General features: G+C 37.4%; 2 protein-coding genes across 2 annotated transcripts in view; both read left to right on the forward strand.

The window, feature by feature from the left end:
* The first annotated feature begins 2031 nt into the window (after window positions 1-2031).
* Window positions 2032-19678, forward strand: part of LOC100155381 (olfactory receptor 4S2-like) — a 348453-nt gene continuing 330806 nt past the window's right edge. Inside the window, exon 1 of the transcript XR_014810898.1 lies at window positions 2032-2190. The gene's annotated coding sequence lies outside the window, so the exon portion shown is untranslated. The remainder of the gene's footprint in view (window positions 2191-19678) is intronic.
* On the forward strand, window positions 5829-10199 carry LOC100153886 (olfactory receptor 11H6-like). The gene is made up of 2 exons (XM_013989075.3): window positions 5829-8334; window positions 9032-10199. Exon 2 carries the CDS (start codon window positions 9255-9257, stop codon window positions 10197-10199), a length of 945 nt encoding a protein of 314 aa, XP_013844529.1. The 5' UTR covers window positions 5829-8334; window positions 9032-9254.

Here is a 19678-nt window from a genome sequence, read left to right on the forward strand (position 1 = left end):
AACAATATTAGAAGTTAGACTCTGATTAAATAAATATGTATCTTATAAACCTTAGGACATTCATTTAAAAATGGTTATTAACAGTTATTTAATAAGGCAATAATGGAGTTCAGATGGGTTCATTAAAAAAAAAAAAGCCAAAAGATAGCAGAAAAAGAGGGAAAAAAGAACTGGATAGAATAAATACAGAATGGAATTAGCAAAATGGTAGATTTTAATCTAACCATATCAGAAATTAAATACAAAAGGTCTAAAGAAACAAATTAAAAGATTGATATTGTAAATTGGGGAAAAAAATAAGGCAATTTTGTACTCTCTACAAGAAATTCGATTTTAGATTAAAAATAGATTAAATGTAAACTATTAGAAAAACATATACCATATAGACATTAATCAAAAGAAAGTTGCAATAGTTATATTAACATCAGAAAAAGTAGACTTTAGAATGAGAAACACTGCCAAGACTAAAGAAGGCTACAGCATGATTCAAAAGGAGTCATTTCTTCAGGAAGATATAACAATTTTAAAGGTATGATGTACCTAACAATAGAGCTTGAAAATACATAAGCAAAAACTGATCAAAGTGAAGTTAATTCAAGCAGTGAATTTTTCTGTATATAAAGTAAAAGTAAGTAAATTAAAAAACTAGAATATGTTAAATATTATTCCTCTTATGGAAAGTTTTAAAACAGGTAAATCTATTTTTTTAGTAGATAAATAAAAAATGTAAAGCAAAGAAGTTTATAATAAATATTAGTGGGAGAGATAGGAATGATCAAAAACAATAAAAGACATACAGTGCCCTATTTCTTGTCTTTTGTAGTGGCAATTGGATATTTGCTTTATAATTTTTCATTATACTCATTATACTTTCCATATGTTTTACACATTTTCTGCTTTGTATTGCATTTTAAAGAAAGTTGTAATAAATAAGTTTTTAGATAAATCATGGAGAACCTAATTGAATCCCTCCACCCCCACCCCAGGGGCCAGGGATGGTATCCTGTGCTATAACAGCAACCCAAGCCACTGCAGTGACAATTACAGGATCCTTAACCTGCTGGGCCACAGAACTCCCAAGTGCTTTTGAAGTATCCTGCTTTGTAAAATTTTGCTTCTCTGATCTATATTGTCTTATTATATAATCAGAACAATATAATTTATTTTGCTTTTTTTTTTTGCCTTGGATTCTAGGATCCACAAAAATGTTTTATTCTTAAATTGAAAGTTTTATTTATTGATCTGACCTGTTTGTTTTTATGTTGTTTCTCACAGTATTTTAGTGATGTGTCATAAGCGTGCAGGTATAGTATATATTTTAGCATGCCTTTTAGTTGTTTATTGGGGAGTTCATTTATATTTACCATATTTTTCTGACATAAGTCTGATAGACTTTTAATTAAGACCATCTTTTTTAAGGGGCAGTTTTAGGTTTACAACAAAATTGCGAAGAAGACACAGAGATTTCCTATAGATCCCCAAATCACACACATACACAGCTTCTCCCTTTACTGACATCACTCACCAGAATGGAACTTTTTTTTTTTTTTAAACCAAGGAAAAAGCTGCAAAGACACATTACAATCACCCAAAGTCCATGGTTTATCTTAGGTCTTACTCTTGGTGTTGTACATTCTGTGGTTTTGGACTTATACCCATCATTACAGTAACATACAGAGTATTGTCACGGTCTTAAAAATCCTCTGTACACAGCTTTATTCATTTTTACAACACCCTTCCTCCATCCCTGGCGAGCATTAGTTTTTTTGTTTTTTCCTTTTCGGGTCTCCATAGTGGGATTTATTACCACAGGGAAAAAAATGAAGGGAAAAGCATAGATTCTTCAGGGCTGTAAACCACAGAGCTGGCGCAATAAACAGGGAAGGACTGCAGAAGCCTGGCACACCTCTGACACCAGAGCAAGCAGCGGTAACAGGCGACGCTAACCCGGGCAGGTGCGCCCCTATCCCACAGTCACCGAGGCCCCGCCCGACGCTTGGTACGTCAGCGCTCCCTTCAGGCATGCGCGTCACTGCCGCAGGAGGGCGCCCCGGAGTCTGGGCAGGAGAGCTGGACTGAGCTGCGGTTTTTTCCTGCCGGAAGATAAACGTCAAAAGAGAGGCTGGCTAACTCTGAGGTGTGGGGCTTCAGCATGCACCTGAATTCCGTGTTTCCGTTTTTACTCGTGCGGTATGAGCACTTTTAATGTTTCCTTCTTTCGCCGCGTCTCCTTCTCCTGGGAGGAAAGTTACAAATTGTGAGAGTACTGTTTCAATCTTGAGAAACTGGGGAAAGGCCCCTGCGTAGTTTTGAATGCATCTTTCCCAGATTAATGTTTAGTGTCTCCATAGTTTTGCTCTTTCCAGAACGTCATAGTTGGAATCATACAGTTTGTAGCCTGTTTCAAATTGGCTTATTTTGCTTAGTAATATGCATTTAAGCTTCCTGCATGTATTTTCATGGTTTCATAGCAAATTTCTCTTTAGCATTGAATAACATTCCATTGCAGGATGTACCACAGTTTATTTATCCCTTCACCTGCTGAAGGACGTCTCAGTTGCTTCCAAATTTTGGCAATTATGACTAAAGCTGCTATAAATATCTGAATGCAGGTTTTTGTGTGGACATAAGTTTTTAACTCCTTTGGGTACATATCAAGGAATGCTGTTGGTAAGAGTATGCTTAGCTTTGTAAAAACTTCCAAATTGTCTTCTGAAGTGGTTGTACTATTTTGTATTCCCCATTTTGCATTCCTACCAGTGTGTGAGAGTTCCTGTTGCTTCACATCCTCACGAGCATTTGATCTTGTCAGTGTTCTGGCTTTTGACCATTCTAATAGGTGTGTAGTGATATCTAGTTATTGTTTCAACTTGCGTTTCCCTGATTACTTATGATGCAGAACGTCTTATCATGCTTATTTGCCACCTGTATGTCTTCTTTGGTGAGGTGTCTGTTAAAGCCTTTAGCTTTTTTTGTTTATGTTCTTATTGCTGCATTGCAAATTAATTTATTTAGGCGTTCCCACTGTGGAACAGGGATCAGCAGTGCTCTGTATGCAGGTTCAATCCCTGGTCTGGCACAGTGGGTTAAGGAGATGGTGTTACCACTCAGATCTGGTCCCTGGCCTGGAAACTCCATGTGCTGCAGGGTGGTCAAAAAATTAAAAAAAAATTAGTTTAAAAATTGTATTTATTTATTTTTATTCAGCTATAGTTGATTTATCATATTATACTAGTTTCAGGTATACAATATGGTGATTCAAAGTTTTTAGAGATTATACTCCATTTAAAGTTATAAAATATCGGCTGTATCCTTGTGCTGTATAGTATATCCTTATAGCATATTTATTGTATACATGGTAGTTTGTTCCTCTTAAACTCCTACTGCATTTTGCCCCTCCTTTCTTCCCTCTCCTCAATGGTAACCGCTACGTTGTTTTATATATCTGTGAGTCTGTTTCTGTTTTGTTATATTCATTTGTTTATTTTATTTTTTAGATTCTGCATATAGGTGATAACATACAGTATTGTTTTTTCTGTATGACTGATTTCACTAAGCCTTACCAAGTTCATCCATGTTGTTACAAATGGCAAAATTTTGTTCTTTTTTATGGATGAGTAGTAAGTCATTGTGTATATATACTAAGTGTGTATATATATAATATATATACATATACTACACACACACACACACACACAAAGTCATCTTTATCCATTCATCTGTTGATGGGCGTTTAGGTTGCTTCCATGTCTTGCATATCTTGCCTATTATAAATAATGCTGCTGTGACCCTTGGAGTGATGTATCTTTTTGAATTAGTGTTTTCATTTTCTTTGGATATTTATTTGATAGTAGAATTGCTGGATTATATGCTAGTTTTAATTTTTTGAGTAACCTCCATACTCTTTTCCACATGGCTGTACCAATTTACATTTCCAACAGTAGTGTACAAGCGTTCCCTTTTCTTGGCATCCTTGACATCTTTTGTTATTTGTGTTCTTTTTGATAATCACCAGTCTGACAGGTGTAAGGTGATATCTCATTGTGGTTTTGATATACATTTCTCTGATGATCAGTAGGCATCACATGTCTTGATTTCAAATTATATTACAAAGTTATATCGGAGTTCCCATTGTGGCCCAGCAGTAACGAATCTGACTAGTATCCATGAGGATGCGGGTTTGATCCCTGGCTTCGCTCAGTAGATTAAGGACCTGATGTTGCTGTGAGCTGCAGTGTAGGTCACAGATGTGGCTCTGATCTGGTATTGCTGGTGGCTGTGGTGTAGGCTGGTGGCTGCAGCTCCAACTCAACCACTAACCTGGGAACTTCCATATGCTGCAGGTACGCCCCTAAAAAGATACACACACACACCAGCTATAGTAATAAAAACAGTATGGTTTTGGCATAAAAACAGACACACAGATCAATGGAACAGAATAGAGAGCCCAGAAATAAACCCACATGTATAAGGTCAATTAATTTATGAGAAAGGAGGCAAGAATATACAATGGGAAAGGAATAGTCTCTTCAATAAATAATATTGAAAAAACTGGATAGCTGCATGTAATAGAGTAAAACTGGACTGATATCTTATACTGTAAACAAAAATTAACTCAAAATGGATTAAAGACTTGAATGTAAGTCTTGAAACCGTAAAATTTGTAGATGAAAACATAGGCAGTAGGTCTCTTGACGTCGGTCTTCTTAATGGTTTTTGGCTATACCAAAAGCAAAGACAATAAAAGCTCAAACTAAAAAGTATTTGTCCAGTTAAGGAGCCATCAACAAAATAAAAGGCAACATGCTGCTTTTTTTTTTCTTTTGTTCTACCCAGCTATGTGGAGAGTTTTTGGAGGTTTAAGTTCTTCTGCCAGCATTTCAGTAGATGTTCTGTGTGAATTATTCTACATGTAGATTTTTTTTTTGATGTGTTTGTGGGAGAAGGTTGTGTGATGTCTTACTCCTCTGCCATTTTGATCCTTCTCTCAAAGGCAGCATACTGAATGGCAGAAAGTATTTGCAAATCATATATCTGATAAAGGGTTAATATTCTAAAATAGATGAAAAACTTACATAGCTCAATAGCTAAACAAATAAAACCCCCAAACACTCCTATTAAAAATGGGCAGAAGATCTAAATAGACATTTTTCCAGAGAATACATATAGATGGTCAACAGGTACATGAAAAGATGCTCAATATCACTAATCATCAGGGAAATTAAATCATAACCACAGTGAAACAACTCATACCAGTTAGAATGGCTATAATAAAAAGGGAAAGAAATAACAAGTGTTGGCAAGGATGAAGAGAAAGGAAGCTTTGTGCACTGTTGTTGTAGATTGGTGCAGCCACCATGGAAAACAGTGTAGAATTCTTCAAAAAATTCAAAAGAGCATTCATTACTATATGATCCAGAAATTCCACTTTTGGTGATATATCCAAAGGAAATGAAAACACAAAAGAAAAGATATAGGCAACCCCATGTCATTGCAGCATTACTTACAACAGACAACTTATGGAAATAACGTTAAGTGTTTATCAATATATGAATGGATAAAGAGGATTATATCTGTAATGGAATATTATTCAGCCATAAAAAAGAATGAAAATCTTAGCATTTGCAATAATACAGATGGACCTTGAGGACATTATGCTGAGGAAAAATAAGTTAGACAGAGAAGGACAAATACTGTGTGACCTTACTTTTATGTGGACTCTAAAACGCCCCCACATCCCATGGCAAACCATTTTCATAGATACAGAGAACCCAGGGTGGTTGCCAGAGGTGGGAGATGGGAGGTGAGATGGGTAAAGTGGATGAAAAGGTACAAATTTCTAGTTATAAAATAAGTCCTGAGGATGTAATATACAGAATGATGACTGTAGTTAAGAATACTGTGTTGCTAAAGTTCTCACTGAGGCACAGTGGGTTAAAAGGATGACAGGTGACGTGGCTGTGGCATAGGTTGCAGTTGCAGCTCAGATTTGATCCCTGGCCGCGGACCTTCCATATGGGGCCAGTGCCGCCAAAGGAAGAAAACGAAAAGAATACTATGTTGCATATTTGAAAGTTTCTAAGAGAGTAGATCTTAAAAATTCTCATCACAAGAAAAAAAATATGTGATGTATAGTGATGTATATTAAGTAGACTTGTGGCAATTATTTTATAGTATATACAGCTATTGAACCATTGTAATATACACCCAAAATTAACATTATACTTCAATAAAAAAGAAAGAAGGGCTTCAAAAGTTTGAGTCATTTCTCTCAGCAGTGCCTTACCTAAAAGAAGCAAGAAAATTTCAACATTCATGCCAGGCTTTAGGGCCACCTGCTGAGGGCAGTTTGAAATGCTATGAAGTGCTAAATGGGCGGAGTCTCCTAGAAGTTTGGCATTTCCCCACTGTGCCACAGTCTCCTGGGACCTACTCACCATGGACTATTTATTTATCAGTACCATGCAGAAGCACAGAGGTGACACAGGAGAGAAAGCCTTTTACCAAAAAAGGGAATAACCCTTTTGAAGCCATTGGATGCATCAGTAGGAAAGAAAATGATAACTTCAATGACATAACTCTGATATTGACAAATAAGAAAGTTCCAGACCTGCAGACAGACTGAAAAAATGAACCAAATGAGTGTAAAGGAATAGAAAGATAAAAACCCTGTGTTCCAGCTATGCTGATGTTGTTGCAGAGTTTGCACTGCCATGAAGGTAACCTATCTATAGGACAAAATAAACATTTGTTTCAAAAATAGCATGAGAGGAAAATTCACCACTGGGGAAACTGGGTCCCAAAGGGCAATTAATGGGCTCCAAGGGAAGGGAACATTTGAAATACTACTGACAATCTTTCCTCATAAGTTCCCACTTTTGGAATTCATAGGAGAATATAGCCTTTTGAAGGAATAAGACATAGGTTTCAGAGCAATGTAGATAAGTCTCTGTTGTGCGGCAAATATGCCAGTTTCTCTTTAAACCTGTATCAGTGTCCAGTAAGGATAACCCCTTCTTTGGGCAGTTGCTGCCTTTTGGTGCAGTGAAAGTAGAAGATTACAAGTCAGACCAACCAGTTCAATGAGGAAACAGGTTCAGAAGAGGTACAAGTATAAAACAGCTCTTAAGTGTGCTTTATAGTTCTGCCTTCTTTCGTGGGACTTTGAAAACAGTAACACTTGGAGTTCCCTTGTGGTGCAGCTGGTTAAGGATCCAGCATTTTCACTATCGTGGCTAGGGTCACTGCTGTGGTGTGGGTTCCATCCCTGGCCTGGGAACTTTCACATGCTGTGTGTGTGAACAAAAAACCAAACCAAAACAACACAATAACATTTCAAGATGTGTGAATTAATGTAAGGAGATTCATCGTTACAACAAGAGGGCTGGGAATCAGGGAACTGAGAGTGTTGAAGGTGAGGAAAGAGCCTCAACAGTGTGCACGTTTTGTTCTTACTAATCAAGGAGCTGTACCCAGTCAGAACCAGGGCTTTGGGGGAAAGAGGACGTTAGCAAAATGACATCTGGAAATAACTGACAAAACAGCTCTGAGGAGAAGGGCAGAAAAAAGCTTAAGTTCTCCTTGTTTTTAGCTGTATTTGGCTCTGCCACAGAGCTGATGATTGCCTGCTGCCTCTGCAAGGAGGGAGAGCAGTGCAATGACGGAGCACTCCAGATTGGTGAGTTCACTCCCATATGGTTTACAAAGACATTGGAATCCTCAGGCGCAATAGCACCAAATATTCCTTGCTGTTTTCACTCTTTCCTCGTGGTTACTTTGGCTTCCGGGTTACTCTCAATTCCCGATACAGAGGTATTATTCACAGCTTTGCTATGCCATATGTGATTTCTTTACAGACTGAAGAGGAGCCTTGCAGTGAAATGTGATATGAAAAATTCTGAATTTCTTTCATCCCTTGAGTCACTCGTTGCAATCATCAAGATTATCCTTAAAGCTATGACATAACGTGATCTGGAAAGTAACACATTTTATAACTAATACGTTAAATATTCTCAGCTAGAATACTTTTATTAAAAGTATGTGGGCTGTATTCTGCATTTATATTTTCCTGAATAAATATCATCACTTAATCATGTCACTTTGGATCATTTGGGTCCAAATGATGACTGTTCCTCACTAACAGCAGGGATCCAGAGAACGAATTAATAAATTAAGTCCAAACTACTGACAACAGTATTATAAGCATTTGTGATCTTCTGAATCTGTCCCTAAAGCAGAATAGAGGCCTTTGTAGAATTCTGACACATCAGGCAGAACCTTCCAAAATCCTTAAGTAATGTATCAGATACATTGCTTACTTAAAAAAAATTCTAAGTAGAATTTTAACTTAGATCAAAAATACAACAGGTGAAAGATGGGACCAGATTGAAAGCCATTTGTCTGGATGTTTAAACTTTTCTTGAATTAACAAACCATGATGAACGCTAAAGAAAGTATAGCACATTTGACATTTTTAGTCTTGGTTATCAGACCACGTTAAAGATATAAACACTTCTAATTTCTTTCTTTCTATTTCTTTTTTTTTTTTTTTGGTCTTTTTAGGGCCTCACCCATGGCATATGGAGGTTCCCAGGCTAGTGGTCCAATTGGAACTATAGCTTCCGGCCTACACCACAGCCACAGCAATGCCTGATCCTTAACCTACTGAGCGAGGCCAGGGATCGAGCCTGCATCTTCACAGACACTACATTGTGTACTAAACTTGCTGAGTCACAACAGGAATCCTCTGTGTCTAATATTAAGAGTCTTTTATATCTTATTATATAGATACAAATACATGGTTATCATACTTAACTTACATTTATAAGTATTTTGTTAACCTCCAAGTTGCTTATAAGCAGCTGTCTTTAATGTCTGCCTGTCTTTAATGTGAGAAAATTTTGAAAGAGGCATGAGAAAGTCCAAAATTCAAAGTCTGGTCATAGGAAGCATCCTTAAAGTGTGACAGTCTTCAGCAGAATAGTTAGATTATTATTTGTTTAATGGAATAATGGGACCTGTGGGATCTAAGTGTCTCTTAAGAAGCAATATTCATGAGGATTAAAGAATAAAGTCATCTGGAATTCCCCCTGTGGTGCAGTGGGTTAAGAATCTGACTGCAGCAATTTGGGTTGCTGTAGAGGCATGGGTTCCATCCCCACTGCCAGGGAAATTCCATATGCTGTGGGTACAGCCATAGAAAAATAAAATAGTCTTCATAATTGTCAGTTTTTCCTTTCACCTCTTAGGAAGCCATGAATGCGTCAGGAGTCAACAAAGTGACTGAATTCATACTCCTGAGTTTTCCCTGCTCTAGAGAGGTTCAGGTCCTCCTCTTTGTGCTGTTCTTTGTGTCCTACATCCTGACACTGATGGGGAACGGGGCCATTGTCTGTGCAGTGAAGCTGGATCACAGACTCCACACCCCCATGTACACGCTGTTGGCCAACTTCTCATTCCTAGAGATCTGTTACGTCAACACCACCGTTCCCAATATGTTAAGGAACTTTCTCTCTGAGACCAAAACCATCTCTTTCACTGCCTGCTTCCTCCAGTTTTACTTCTTCTTCTCTATGGGCACAACTGAGACCTTCTTACTGCCCCTCCTGGCTTTTGATCGGTACCTGGCCATCTGCCGACCTCTCCACTATCCTACCATCATGAGCAGCCATCTCTGCATGAACTTGGTGGTCCTCTGCTGGGTAACAGCCTTCCTCTGCTATCCAGTCCCTATATATCTTATCACACAACTTCCCTTTTGTGGCCCCAATACCATTGACCACTTTGTCTGTGACCCTGGTCCTTTACTGGCCCTCTCTTGCATCCCTGCCCCTGGAATTGAGCTCTCCTGTTCCATATTGAGCTCTCTTATTATCTTCATCACTTTTTTCTTCATCCTTGGGTCTTACACCCTGGTTCTCAGAGCAGTGTTGCGTGTCCCTTCAGCAGCTGGCAGACGTAAGGCCTTCTCCACCTGTGGTTCCCACCTGGCTGTAGTGTCTCTGTTCTATGGAACCCTCATGGTGATGTACATCAGCCCAACCTCTGGAAATCCAGCTGGGATACAGAAGATTGTCACCTTGTTGTACTCATCAGTGACGCCACTTGTAAACCCTCTGATCTACAGTCTCCGGAACAAGGACATGAAGGCTGCCTTGAGAAAAATTCAGATGTGCACAAAAATTAGTCAGAGTAAGTGAGAGCCCATGGGTGGTTCAAGATCAGAATTATTATTTTAACTCATTTCTAGGCCCCATTTAAAATTAAGTCTTTATATGATTTATATTCTTCTTTATGGTCTTATCTATATTCTTTTTTTTTTTTTTTTTTTTGCCTTTTTGCTATTTCTTTGGGCCGCTCCCTCAGCATATGGAGGTTCCCAGGCTAGGGGTCCAATTGGAGCTGTAGCCACTGGCCTACACCAGAGCCACAGCAACTCGGGATCCGAGCCGCGTCTGCAACCTACACCACAGCTCATGGCAACGCCGGATCGTTAACCCACTGAGCAAGGGCAGGGACCGAACCCGCAACCTCATGGTTCCTAGTCGGATTCGTTAACCACTGCGCCACGACGGGAACGCCTATATTCTTTATATTCTGAAAAAAGTAGGTGTTCTGGAGATGCAGACTCAAATTGATCTGTTACTGTCTAGTCAAAAATGAACGTTAGTACATGGAGTTAAAGCAGGCCTTGCCTTTAAATCAGGAGTTGGTAGATGGTAAATTGAATTAAATGTCCTGTATGTCTGGACTTTGGACTCTTTTCCTAAGCAGATCTTCAGTAAGCACTTGCCCTTTTATCAGTGATCACTTACCTGGTCCTTGACCTCATGCTTTTTTGGTTTCTGTTAAGTGAATCCATTCTTATTTGTTCGTTTGCTTATTTATATTAAAGTACAGTATAGTTGATTTACAATGTTGTGGCAATTTCTGCTGTACAGCAAAGTGACCAGGTCATAAATATATATACATTCTTTTTCTCATTTCATCCTCCATCATGGTCTGTTCCAAGAGATTAGTTCTTCCAAGGGAGACCCAGTTCCCTATGCTATACAGCAGGATCCCCTTGGCCATAAGTACACCCGTTGTTCTATTTGGTTTTTCTGGCTTAAAGATCTCTGCTCTTCTGCAGAAGAGTAGAGCTTTCATGCCTTTTAACTCAGAAAAAAGTGGAATTTAGTGTCAATCAAGTCAAAACTGAGCCAGAATTTTTACTTATTGATATCCAAAGATTAATATTGACTGTCTTGCAAATCTGTCTGTTTTATAGTTAATTGAGGAGCTTTTTTTTTTTTTTTTTAGAAGAATAGATTCGTAGGCCTTTCTACAAATCTCCTAAATCAGAATCTCTAAGAGGACCCTGGAAATCCTTATTTTATGTTACTCAAATGATTCTGGTATACCTAGACCATCACCAGTTCACAGACTAATCTTTTTTAAGTTTTATTGAACTATGGTTGATTTACAATGTTGTGTAATTTCTGCTGTACAACAAAGTGATTTAGTTGTTCATATACACATACCCATTGTTTTCAGATTCTTTCCCCATATATGTTATTACAGAATGTTGGGTCAAGTTTCTTGTGCTACACAATAGGTCCCTGTTGACCTATATCCCATATACAGTAGTGTTCATATGCCAATCCCAAATGCCCCCCCCATGCCTGTCCCTGTTGGTAACCATGTTCATTTTTGAAGTCACAGGCTAATCTTATAGAGCCTCTATTTTAAGTAAATACATGACAGAGAAATAAAAATCTTGTATTAGTTGGGAAAAATGAAGGAAGTTACAATGAGTAGTATAGGTGACTCAAACACTCATGATAGTAGCAGTAGTTTTGTTCTCCTGCCTCTGTTTTCAGATCTACTTATAAAATAAGAAATAGATTACATTTTCCTTACCTTTTCCTGCCTGTACAAAATAATTAATATAGCTGGAAATAGGTTTATATTTTAAAAGAAGATTAGCATATAGTGGCAATATAGTTTGAGTTAGTGTCACATGAAGGAAGGACTTACGCATAAAGCCCAAAAAAGGTAAAAGCAGACAGAGAATAAAAGCCAGTGATTCTAAGATACTGAAATGAAAACAGTTGAAGAGGAATTTGATGATAGCTCTAGGTGATTTGGCCCAACGATTAGGTCAAAAATAAACTAATCAAGTTGACATCTGAGGTTGATACATTTCATTCATTCAATAAACATTTATTTAGCTCTTTGATGTGCCCTGGGTTTTCATCAGTGTAGAAGATCAAGTCCCTTCCTCTGTAAAAATCACATTCTAGTGAGAGAGTTAGATAATAAAGTTACATCTATAAGTCTGTAATTCCAGAAGTCATAAGTAATATAAAAATGATGAAGGAGAATATGGGTGTAGAAATTATTGGGGCAGGATAAGATATAGTTTATTTTTATTTATTTATTTATTTATTTTTGTCCTTTTGCCTTTTCTAGGGCTGCTCCCGCGGCATATGGAGGTTCCCAGGCTAGGGGTCCAATCGGAGCTGTAGCATCTGGCCTACGCCAGAGCCACAGCAACTCAGGATCCGAGCCATGTCTGCAACCTATACCATAGCTCACGGCAACGCTGGATCTTTAACCCACTGAGCAAGGCCAGGGATCGAACCTGCAGCCTCATGGTTCCTAGTCGGATTCGTTAACCACTGCGCCACCACGGGTACTCCAGATATACTTTAGATTGGATGCTCAGAGAATGTGTTTGTGAGCAGGTGATATTTCAAGTAATGGAATAAAGCATGCAAAGATATAGGGGAATTAGGTTTCACATAAGTACAGCTATCCAGAAGAAAATAGTATATGAAGATGTAGGAATAGGCCTTATCTGATCACCTAGAATTTTCTAGGTCGCATAAAGAATGTTTTATCTGAACTCTGGGGAAGCCTGCTCAATACTAAAAACTAAGGGGAAGGCTTAATGAATATCCCATTTTCTAAGCAGCTTTTGACTTGGAACTACTTATTTACTAACATGTTTAATTAAAAATGCTTTCACTATATTCATCTCTGTTTTATCAAGGATTTGATGTACTCAACACAAAATGTACAAAAAGAATGAAGAGAAATATTAATTAAAAAGGAATGGGATGAAGCTTTATGGATTATAAGATTTTATGCTGATAAAAAGTAAAATTCCCAAATGCATTTTCAGCTCCCTTTAAAGCAAAGTGAGGAATGGAGAAATATTATCTGTTATATGACTTTCATTATCTATAAAAAGAAAACAAATGTGTTCTTTAGGAAAATCTAAATTACTGGCTTCTAGTTCTAAAATAACTTCCTTCATAGGGATTCATATTCAAAAGATTGAGAGATACAGTGAACTGTGGTCTCCTAAATAATGTTATATATATGTATATAGTGGATTCAATAGAGTTGCTTTTTATAGAGTTCTTCAATAAAATTTGAAAGCATTATGTAGAAGTACAACTCAATAGAAGGAATTCTTCCCAGGTTTAAGGATTGTGGTCCAAATATGAGCTTTCTGATGATCTCCCTTAACCCAAAAATCTGACCTAGATTTTTGTAGTTTATTAAATTTTAGAGTTAGTTGCATATTCACCCAAGTCAAAGATTAATAGCTCTTAAATTTGGATACCAAGCTTCACTTTTTTCATGTAGAAGTTAACATTGGAGGAGTTGTCACAAGAATGAAAGGAATTGTTGATATTATATATTTCCCTCAAGAAGTTTATTAAATTTCTTTCTCCACTGGAAGTAATGCTTTTGTGCAGGGTTCTCACACTTGGTTGCTGAAGAAAAGTTAGGAGTTGAAGGAAAGTCTGACCTAGAACTGAAAAGAAGTGGGAAGTTGGAATAGTTAATCTGACATGATTGAACATTAAGGGCAAAACTTTTCTCAGAACTGGGTTGTTTGAAATTTTTTTCTTTTCTTTTTTGTTCTTTTTAGGGCCACACCTGTGGCATATGGAGGTTCCCAGGCCAGGGGTCCAATCGGAGCTGTTGCTGCTGGCCTACGCCAGAGCCGCAGCAACTCGGGATCTGAACTGTGTCTGCAACCTACACCATAGCTCATGGCAATGCCGGATCCTTAACCCACTGAGCGAGGCTGGGGATCAAACCCACAACCCCTTGGTTCCCAGTTGGATTCATTTCCACTGCACCATGATGGGAACTCCCTAGGCTGATTTCGAATAAACCCTTTTTTTTTTTTTTTTTTTTTTTGAGAACTATCTGGCAGTCTATTTTTGGTCAACACGAGTTTTGCAAGATTTAAAGAATCTTGCACAAAAAGAATCTCATACAAAAATCTCTTGTATTCTATACACAGGTACTAATAACAATAAGAAAGAATATTAAAGAATATTAAATAGAGATGAAGCTGATAAAAGATGTGAAAGACCTATACAATTAAAACTAAAAAGCATAGCTATGAGGAATTAAGGATATAAATAAATGTAAAAAACATAACTTGTTCATTGGTTGGAAATTCAGTATTGTTAAAGTATCAATTCTTCCAAATGTCTGTGGATTCATTGTAATCCCACTCAAGCTTCCAGAGGACTGGTTTTTTTTTTGGCAGAAATTGGAAAACTGATTTTAAAATTTATATGGAAATGCAAAGAACTTAGACTAGACAAAGTTGAAGGAGTAACATTATCTGATTTTAAGACTTATTTATTATAAAACTATAATAATCAAGCCAGTGTGGCTTCAGCATTAAGCAAATAGACAACGAGAACAAAATAGAGTCCATAAATAGACCCCATTTAAGGAAAACTGGTTTTCAACAAAAATGCAAAAGCAACTCAGTGTAGAAAGGAGACTCTTAATAAATGGTCCTGGAATAGTTGACTATTCATGTCTGAAAAATTGAACATCAGTGTTTGAACAACCTCACAATATTTACAAAAATCAACTCAAAATGGGTCATGGTCTTAAATATAAAGCCTAAAACTATAAAACATCTGAAAGGAGTTCCCGTCGTTGCTTAGTGGTTAACGAATCCGACTAGGAACTATGAGGTTGTGGGTTCGATCCCTGGCCTTGCTCAGTGGGTTAAGGATCTGGCAGTGTCGTAAGCTGTGGTGTAGGTCGCAGACACCGCTTGGATCCCACGTTGCTGTGGCTCTGGTGTAGGCCAGTGGCTACACCTCTGATTTGACCCCTAGCCTGGAAACCTCCATATGCCGTGGGTGCCTCCCTAGAAAAGACACACACACACACACACACACACACACACACAAATCTGAAAGAAAACATAGGGTAAAATCCTTGTGACCCCTGCTTAGGCAAAGATTTGTCAATATAACACTAAAAGCATGATCCACAAAATAACAATATGATAAATTGGAGTCCATGAAAATTAAAAATATCTGCCCTTTGAAAGACACTATTAAGGTAATGGAAGAATCTGAAAAAGAATGGATGTGTGTACATGAGTAATTGAATCACTTTGGTGTGAAGCAGAAATTGTCACAGCATTGTAAATCAACTATACATCAGTAAAACTTTGAAAAAAATGTTAATGAAAGGACAGGCCACAGACTGGGAAAAAATATTGGCACAGCATATATCTCTTTGAAGGCATTAAACAGAACACATACAAATGGCTAATAAGCAAATGAAAATATGTTCAATATCATTAGGGAAATACAAAGTAAAACCACAAAGAGATACTACTATATACATACTAGGATGACTAAAATTAAAAAGACTAACCATACAAGTGTTGGTGATGATATAAAAGAATTGGAGCTTTCATACACTGCCAGTGTGAATACAAAAATGGTACAGCACTTTGGAAAACAGTTTGATAGTTTATTTTCTTTCTTTTTTTTTTTTTTTAAATTATCTGCTGTATTCACAACTGAAGGAACAGTCATTTCCTCCAATCTTTATGATGATGATGATGATGATGATGATGCATTTCCTCTGATCTTTGCTAACTGTTTCAGGAGAGAAATACCTCCAATAGTCAGTTTGGTTAGGAATCCATTTTCTATGGATTTATTTGCTCCACACTTCTTATTCTTTCTTGTAGGAGAATTCTGAAGATTGTATTCTTTTTTTTCTATCTTGCAATGCCACCCAGGCACCCATCAGCCTTCTATTTGTTTTCCCTAGGGTAGTGCCCTGAAATACTCAAGTTTGTGAGCCTTCTCCAAATCCCAAAGAGTTAGGCTGACTTTCTACATGTACTCTCTAGCTGTCTGTAAAGACTTACATTCACCATCTGCAGGAGTGCATATTGGGAGCTGGACTTGTGTTTAAGAGTGAGGGTAGGTGAAGTCTGTGGAGCCCTGGGGGCACCGGAGGGCTAGGTGTTCTAAGCAGCTTGTGGGTGGACTTCTTAATGGTATTCTTGAAGCAATCAGTAGGTTCAGTCATGAAGCAATTAGTACTGTCCCTTTGATGAGTTCTGAGCCTTTGTTGCTGTATGGTCCTAGCCTCTCCTAACCCCTCAATTGTGCAGATTACCTCAGTATTCTGGGTGGGCAAGAAAGAAATGGGTCTCTTGGGCAGTGCCCCACACAACTGGGGAAGCTGAGAAGCTTTCACATTGTTGTGAAAGTAAACATTCTCATCTTGTCCCTGCTGCAGTTGGATTCTTAACCCACTGGGCCACAGTGGGAAATCCTGTTGTTTTAATTTTCTTTTGATGTCTTTCTCTGGTTTGGTGTCTGGGTAATGCTGAATTCATAAAATGAGTTAGGAAGTTTCTTTCCTCTTTTATTTTTGGAAGGATATGCGAAAGACTGATGTTAATTCTTCTTAAATGTTTGGTGGATTACATCATTGTAGTGATATGGGTTTTTCTCCTTTTAGGCAGATTTTGATTATCAGTTCAGTATTTCTGCTTTTTTTGTAAGTATAGTAATATTTTCTATTTTTTCTTGAGTCAGTTTTGGTAGTTTGTGTGTTTCTATAAGTTTGTACATTTTGTTTAAGTTATCTAGTTTGTTGGCATATAATAGCTCAGAGTAATCTCTTATAATTCTTTTTATTTCTCTAAGGTTGATAGCAGTGTCCCACTGCCTGTCTTTCTCCATCCCTCCATTTATCCCTCCCTCCCTTCCTTCCCTCCTTCCTTCCTTGTAATTTGAGTGTTTCTTTCTTTCTTTTTTTTCATAGTCCTGTTTACTGTGCTGGGCCAGGATTTGAACCTGAGCCTCAGAATTCCTAAGACACCTCTGATCCTGTTGTGCCACAGTGGGAACTCCTCTTTTTTTTTTTTTAGGGCCACGCCCAAGGCATATGGAGGTTTCCAGACTAGGGGATGAATCAGAGCTGTAGCCACTAGCCTACACCACAGCCACAGCAACACTAGATCTGAGCTACATCTGTGACCCACACCTGCTCATGGCAATGCCAGATCCTTAACCCACTGAGTGAGGGCAGGGATCAAGCCTGTGTCCTCATGGATACTAGTCAGATTTGTTTCTGCCAAGCCGTGAAGGGAAGTCCTCTTTTTTTTAAATGTAGATATTTACTGGTATGAATTTCCAACTGAAAACTGCTCTCATGCCATTGCTTTCCCATTAACATAGATTTAAATTCATTGTTTTGTGCATTTGTGTTTTACATTTCATAGAAAAAAGTTACAAATTAAAAATACAAAAATACTGGCCTTTATTTTTATCTACGTAGTTACCTTTATCCAGTGTTTTTTATATCTTCATATGGTTTCAAGTTACTGCCTCTTGTCCTTCCATTTCAGCTTGGAGGACTTTCTTTGACATATTTTTAGGGTAGATTTGCCAGAATTCTTGGTTGATTTTTTTCTTTTAGGGCTCTAAATTTTTCATCCCAGTGCCATCTGGCTTTCCTGGTTTCTGATGAGAAACTGACTGTTCATCTTTGTATCCCTTATTCATAAAAAATTACTTCTTTTTCTGCTTTCAAGATTCTTTTATTCTCTTTGTATTTGAGAGTTTTATAATAATGTGGTTCAATGTGATCTCGTTTACTTGGAGTTCATTGAGCATCTTAAACATGTAGAGTCATGTCTCTCATCATTGGGAAATTTTAATGATTATTTCTTCAAAGTTTCTTTCTATTTTTTTCCTTCTCTCTCCTCTTCTGGACTTCCATTATCTGCATATTTATATATTTGATGTTCCCCGCAGGTCTCTTAGATTCTGTTGGTTTTACTTCATTCTTTATCTTTCTCAGATTGGATAATCTCAGTTGACCTATTTTCAAGTTCAGTGATTCTTTATTCTGCTTGCTCAAATATATTGTTAAACCTATATAGTGAATTTTTCACTTCCGTTATTGTACTTTTTAGCTCTGTAATTTAATTTGGTTCTTTTGTATAATTTCTATTTACTGATATTCTCTATTAGGAAAGATCCCCAGGAATATATGGGAGCTCTTCAGAGTCCTTATTATCCAAAGTAATAAGACCTCCCCAGCTTTTCTTCCCAGGATTTTTAATGTGTCCATTGTCTCAATCCATATCCTTTACCCTGGGTGGCAGTGGCTGGTTCATTTGCCTTTTAATGTTCTTTTAATGTTTTTTTTTTTTTTTTTTTTTTTTTTTAAGGCCACACCTGCTACGTATGGAGGTTCACAGGCTAGGGGTTCAATCAGAGCTATAGCTGCTGGCCTACACCACAGCCACAGCAACACCATATCTGAGCTGTGTCTATGACCTACACCACAGCTCATGGCAATGCCAGATCCTTAACCCACTGAGTGAGGCCAGGGATCGAACCAGTGTCCTCATGGATGCTAGTCAGATTTGTTTCTGCTGAGCCACTACAGGAATTCTGCCTTTAAATGTTTTTGTAGAACACACTCCATGTTTATCTGTTCTGATAGAATTCCAATTTAGGTGAAATAAAGGCAAGCCCTCTGTGGTAGTCTTTCAGGAAGTGCCTAGACAGGTCAAAATAAATAGGAAACTTTTGAGAGTGAAATCCATTCTGTTTACTCTGGAACAAGAAAAACCTTCTAGGAATATGGTCTTCTATCTTTAAAATGCTGCTGAACTGAGAAGAAAGGAATGTGGCAAAGGTAAGCTCAAATACAATACCATGAAGCTCTCCTACCATGTTTTATTTGCTTTTTCTTTGATGAGGCATTTATTTGGTTGCTATAAATCTTCAGATATTTTCCAGAATTTTAATAAAACTGATTCTCACAATTTTTGCTTGTGTTTTAAGTCTTTCTGTGGAGGAATGTGATCTTTGGAGTTTCCTACTCCATCATTTTTGTTTAGAGGTAAATAAGTGGTAAAGCTGAAGGAAAACAAGGAAATTATTAACACAAAATTTCCCTTTCCCCTTTGCTGCGTAGACTGATATTGGGGATACATCACAGGAAACTTCTAAATTGCTGATAATATTCCATCGTTTTACGTGGATAAAGAAGAGCACAGACATTTATAAATTTCGTATTCTTTAAACTTGCATATGTATTACATAGATTTTTATGTATGTATGATGTGTAATTTTAAAACAGGATTTGTGGTAGATTTATTATTGTCTCTAACAAGACCCTTCCTAAAACTTTTTTTTAAAAGCTTGAACGTATGAGAGAACAAAACACTTTAAAATACATGTATCTAGCAGTAAGGGAAAATTAAATAAGTTACGGTTTATTCACAGGAGGACAATTTTAAACTATAAGCCATGTCTAATTGTATTCATTTGAATTGAAGTTTACAAATTTTTAAGAGAATTAAAAATATCTA

Source organism: Sus scrofa, chromosome 7, assembly GCF_054392235.1.
Source record: "Sus scrofa isolate SSC_HxYL_T2T_F1_AM1 chromosome 7, Sscrofa_HxYL_maternal_Yorkshire_Landrace_v2.0, whole genome shotgun sequence".
Lineage (NCBI taxonomy): Eukaryota > Metazoa > Chordata > Mammalia > Artiodactyla > Suidae > Sus > Sus scrofa.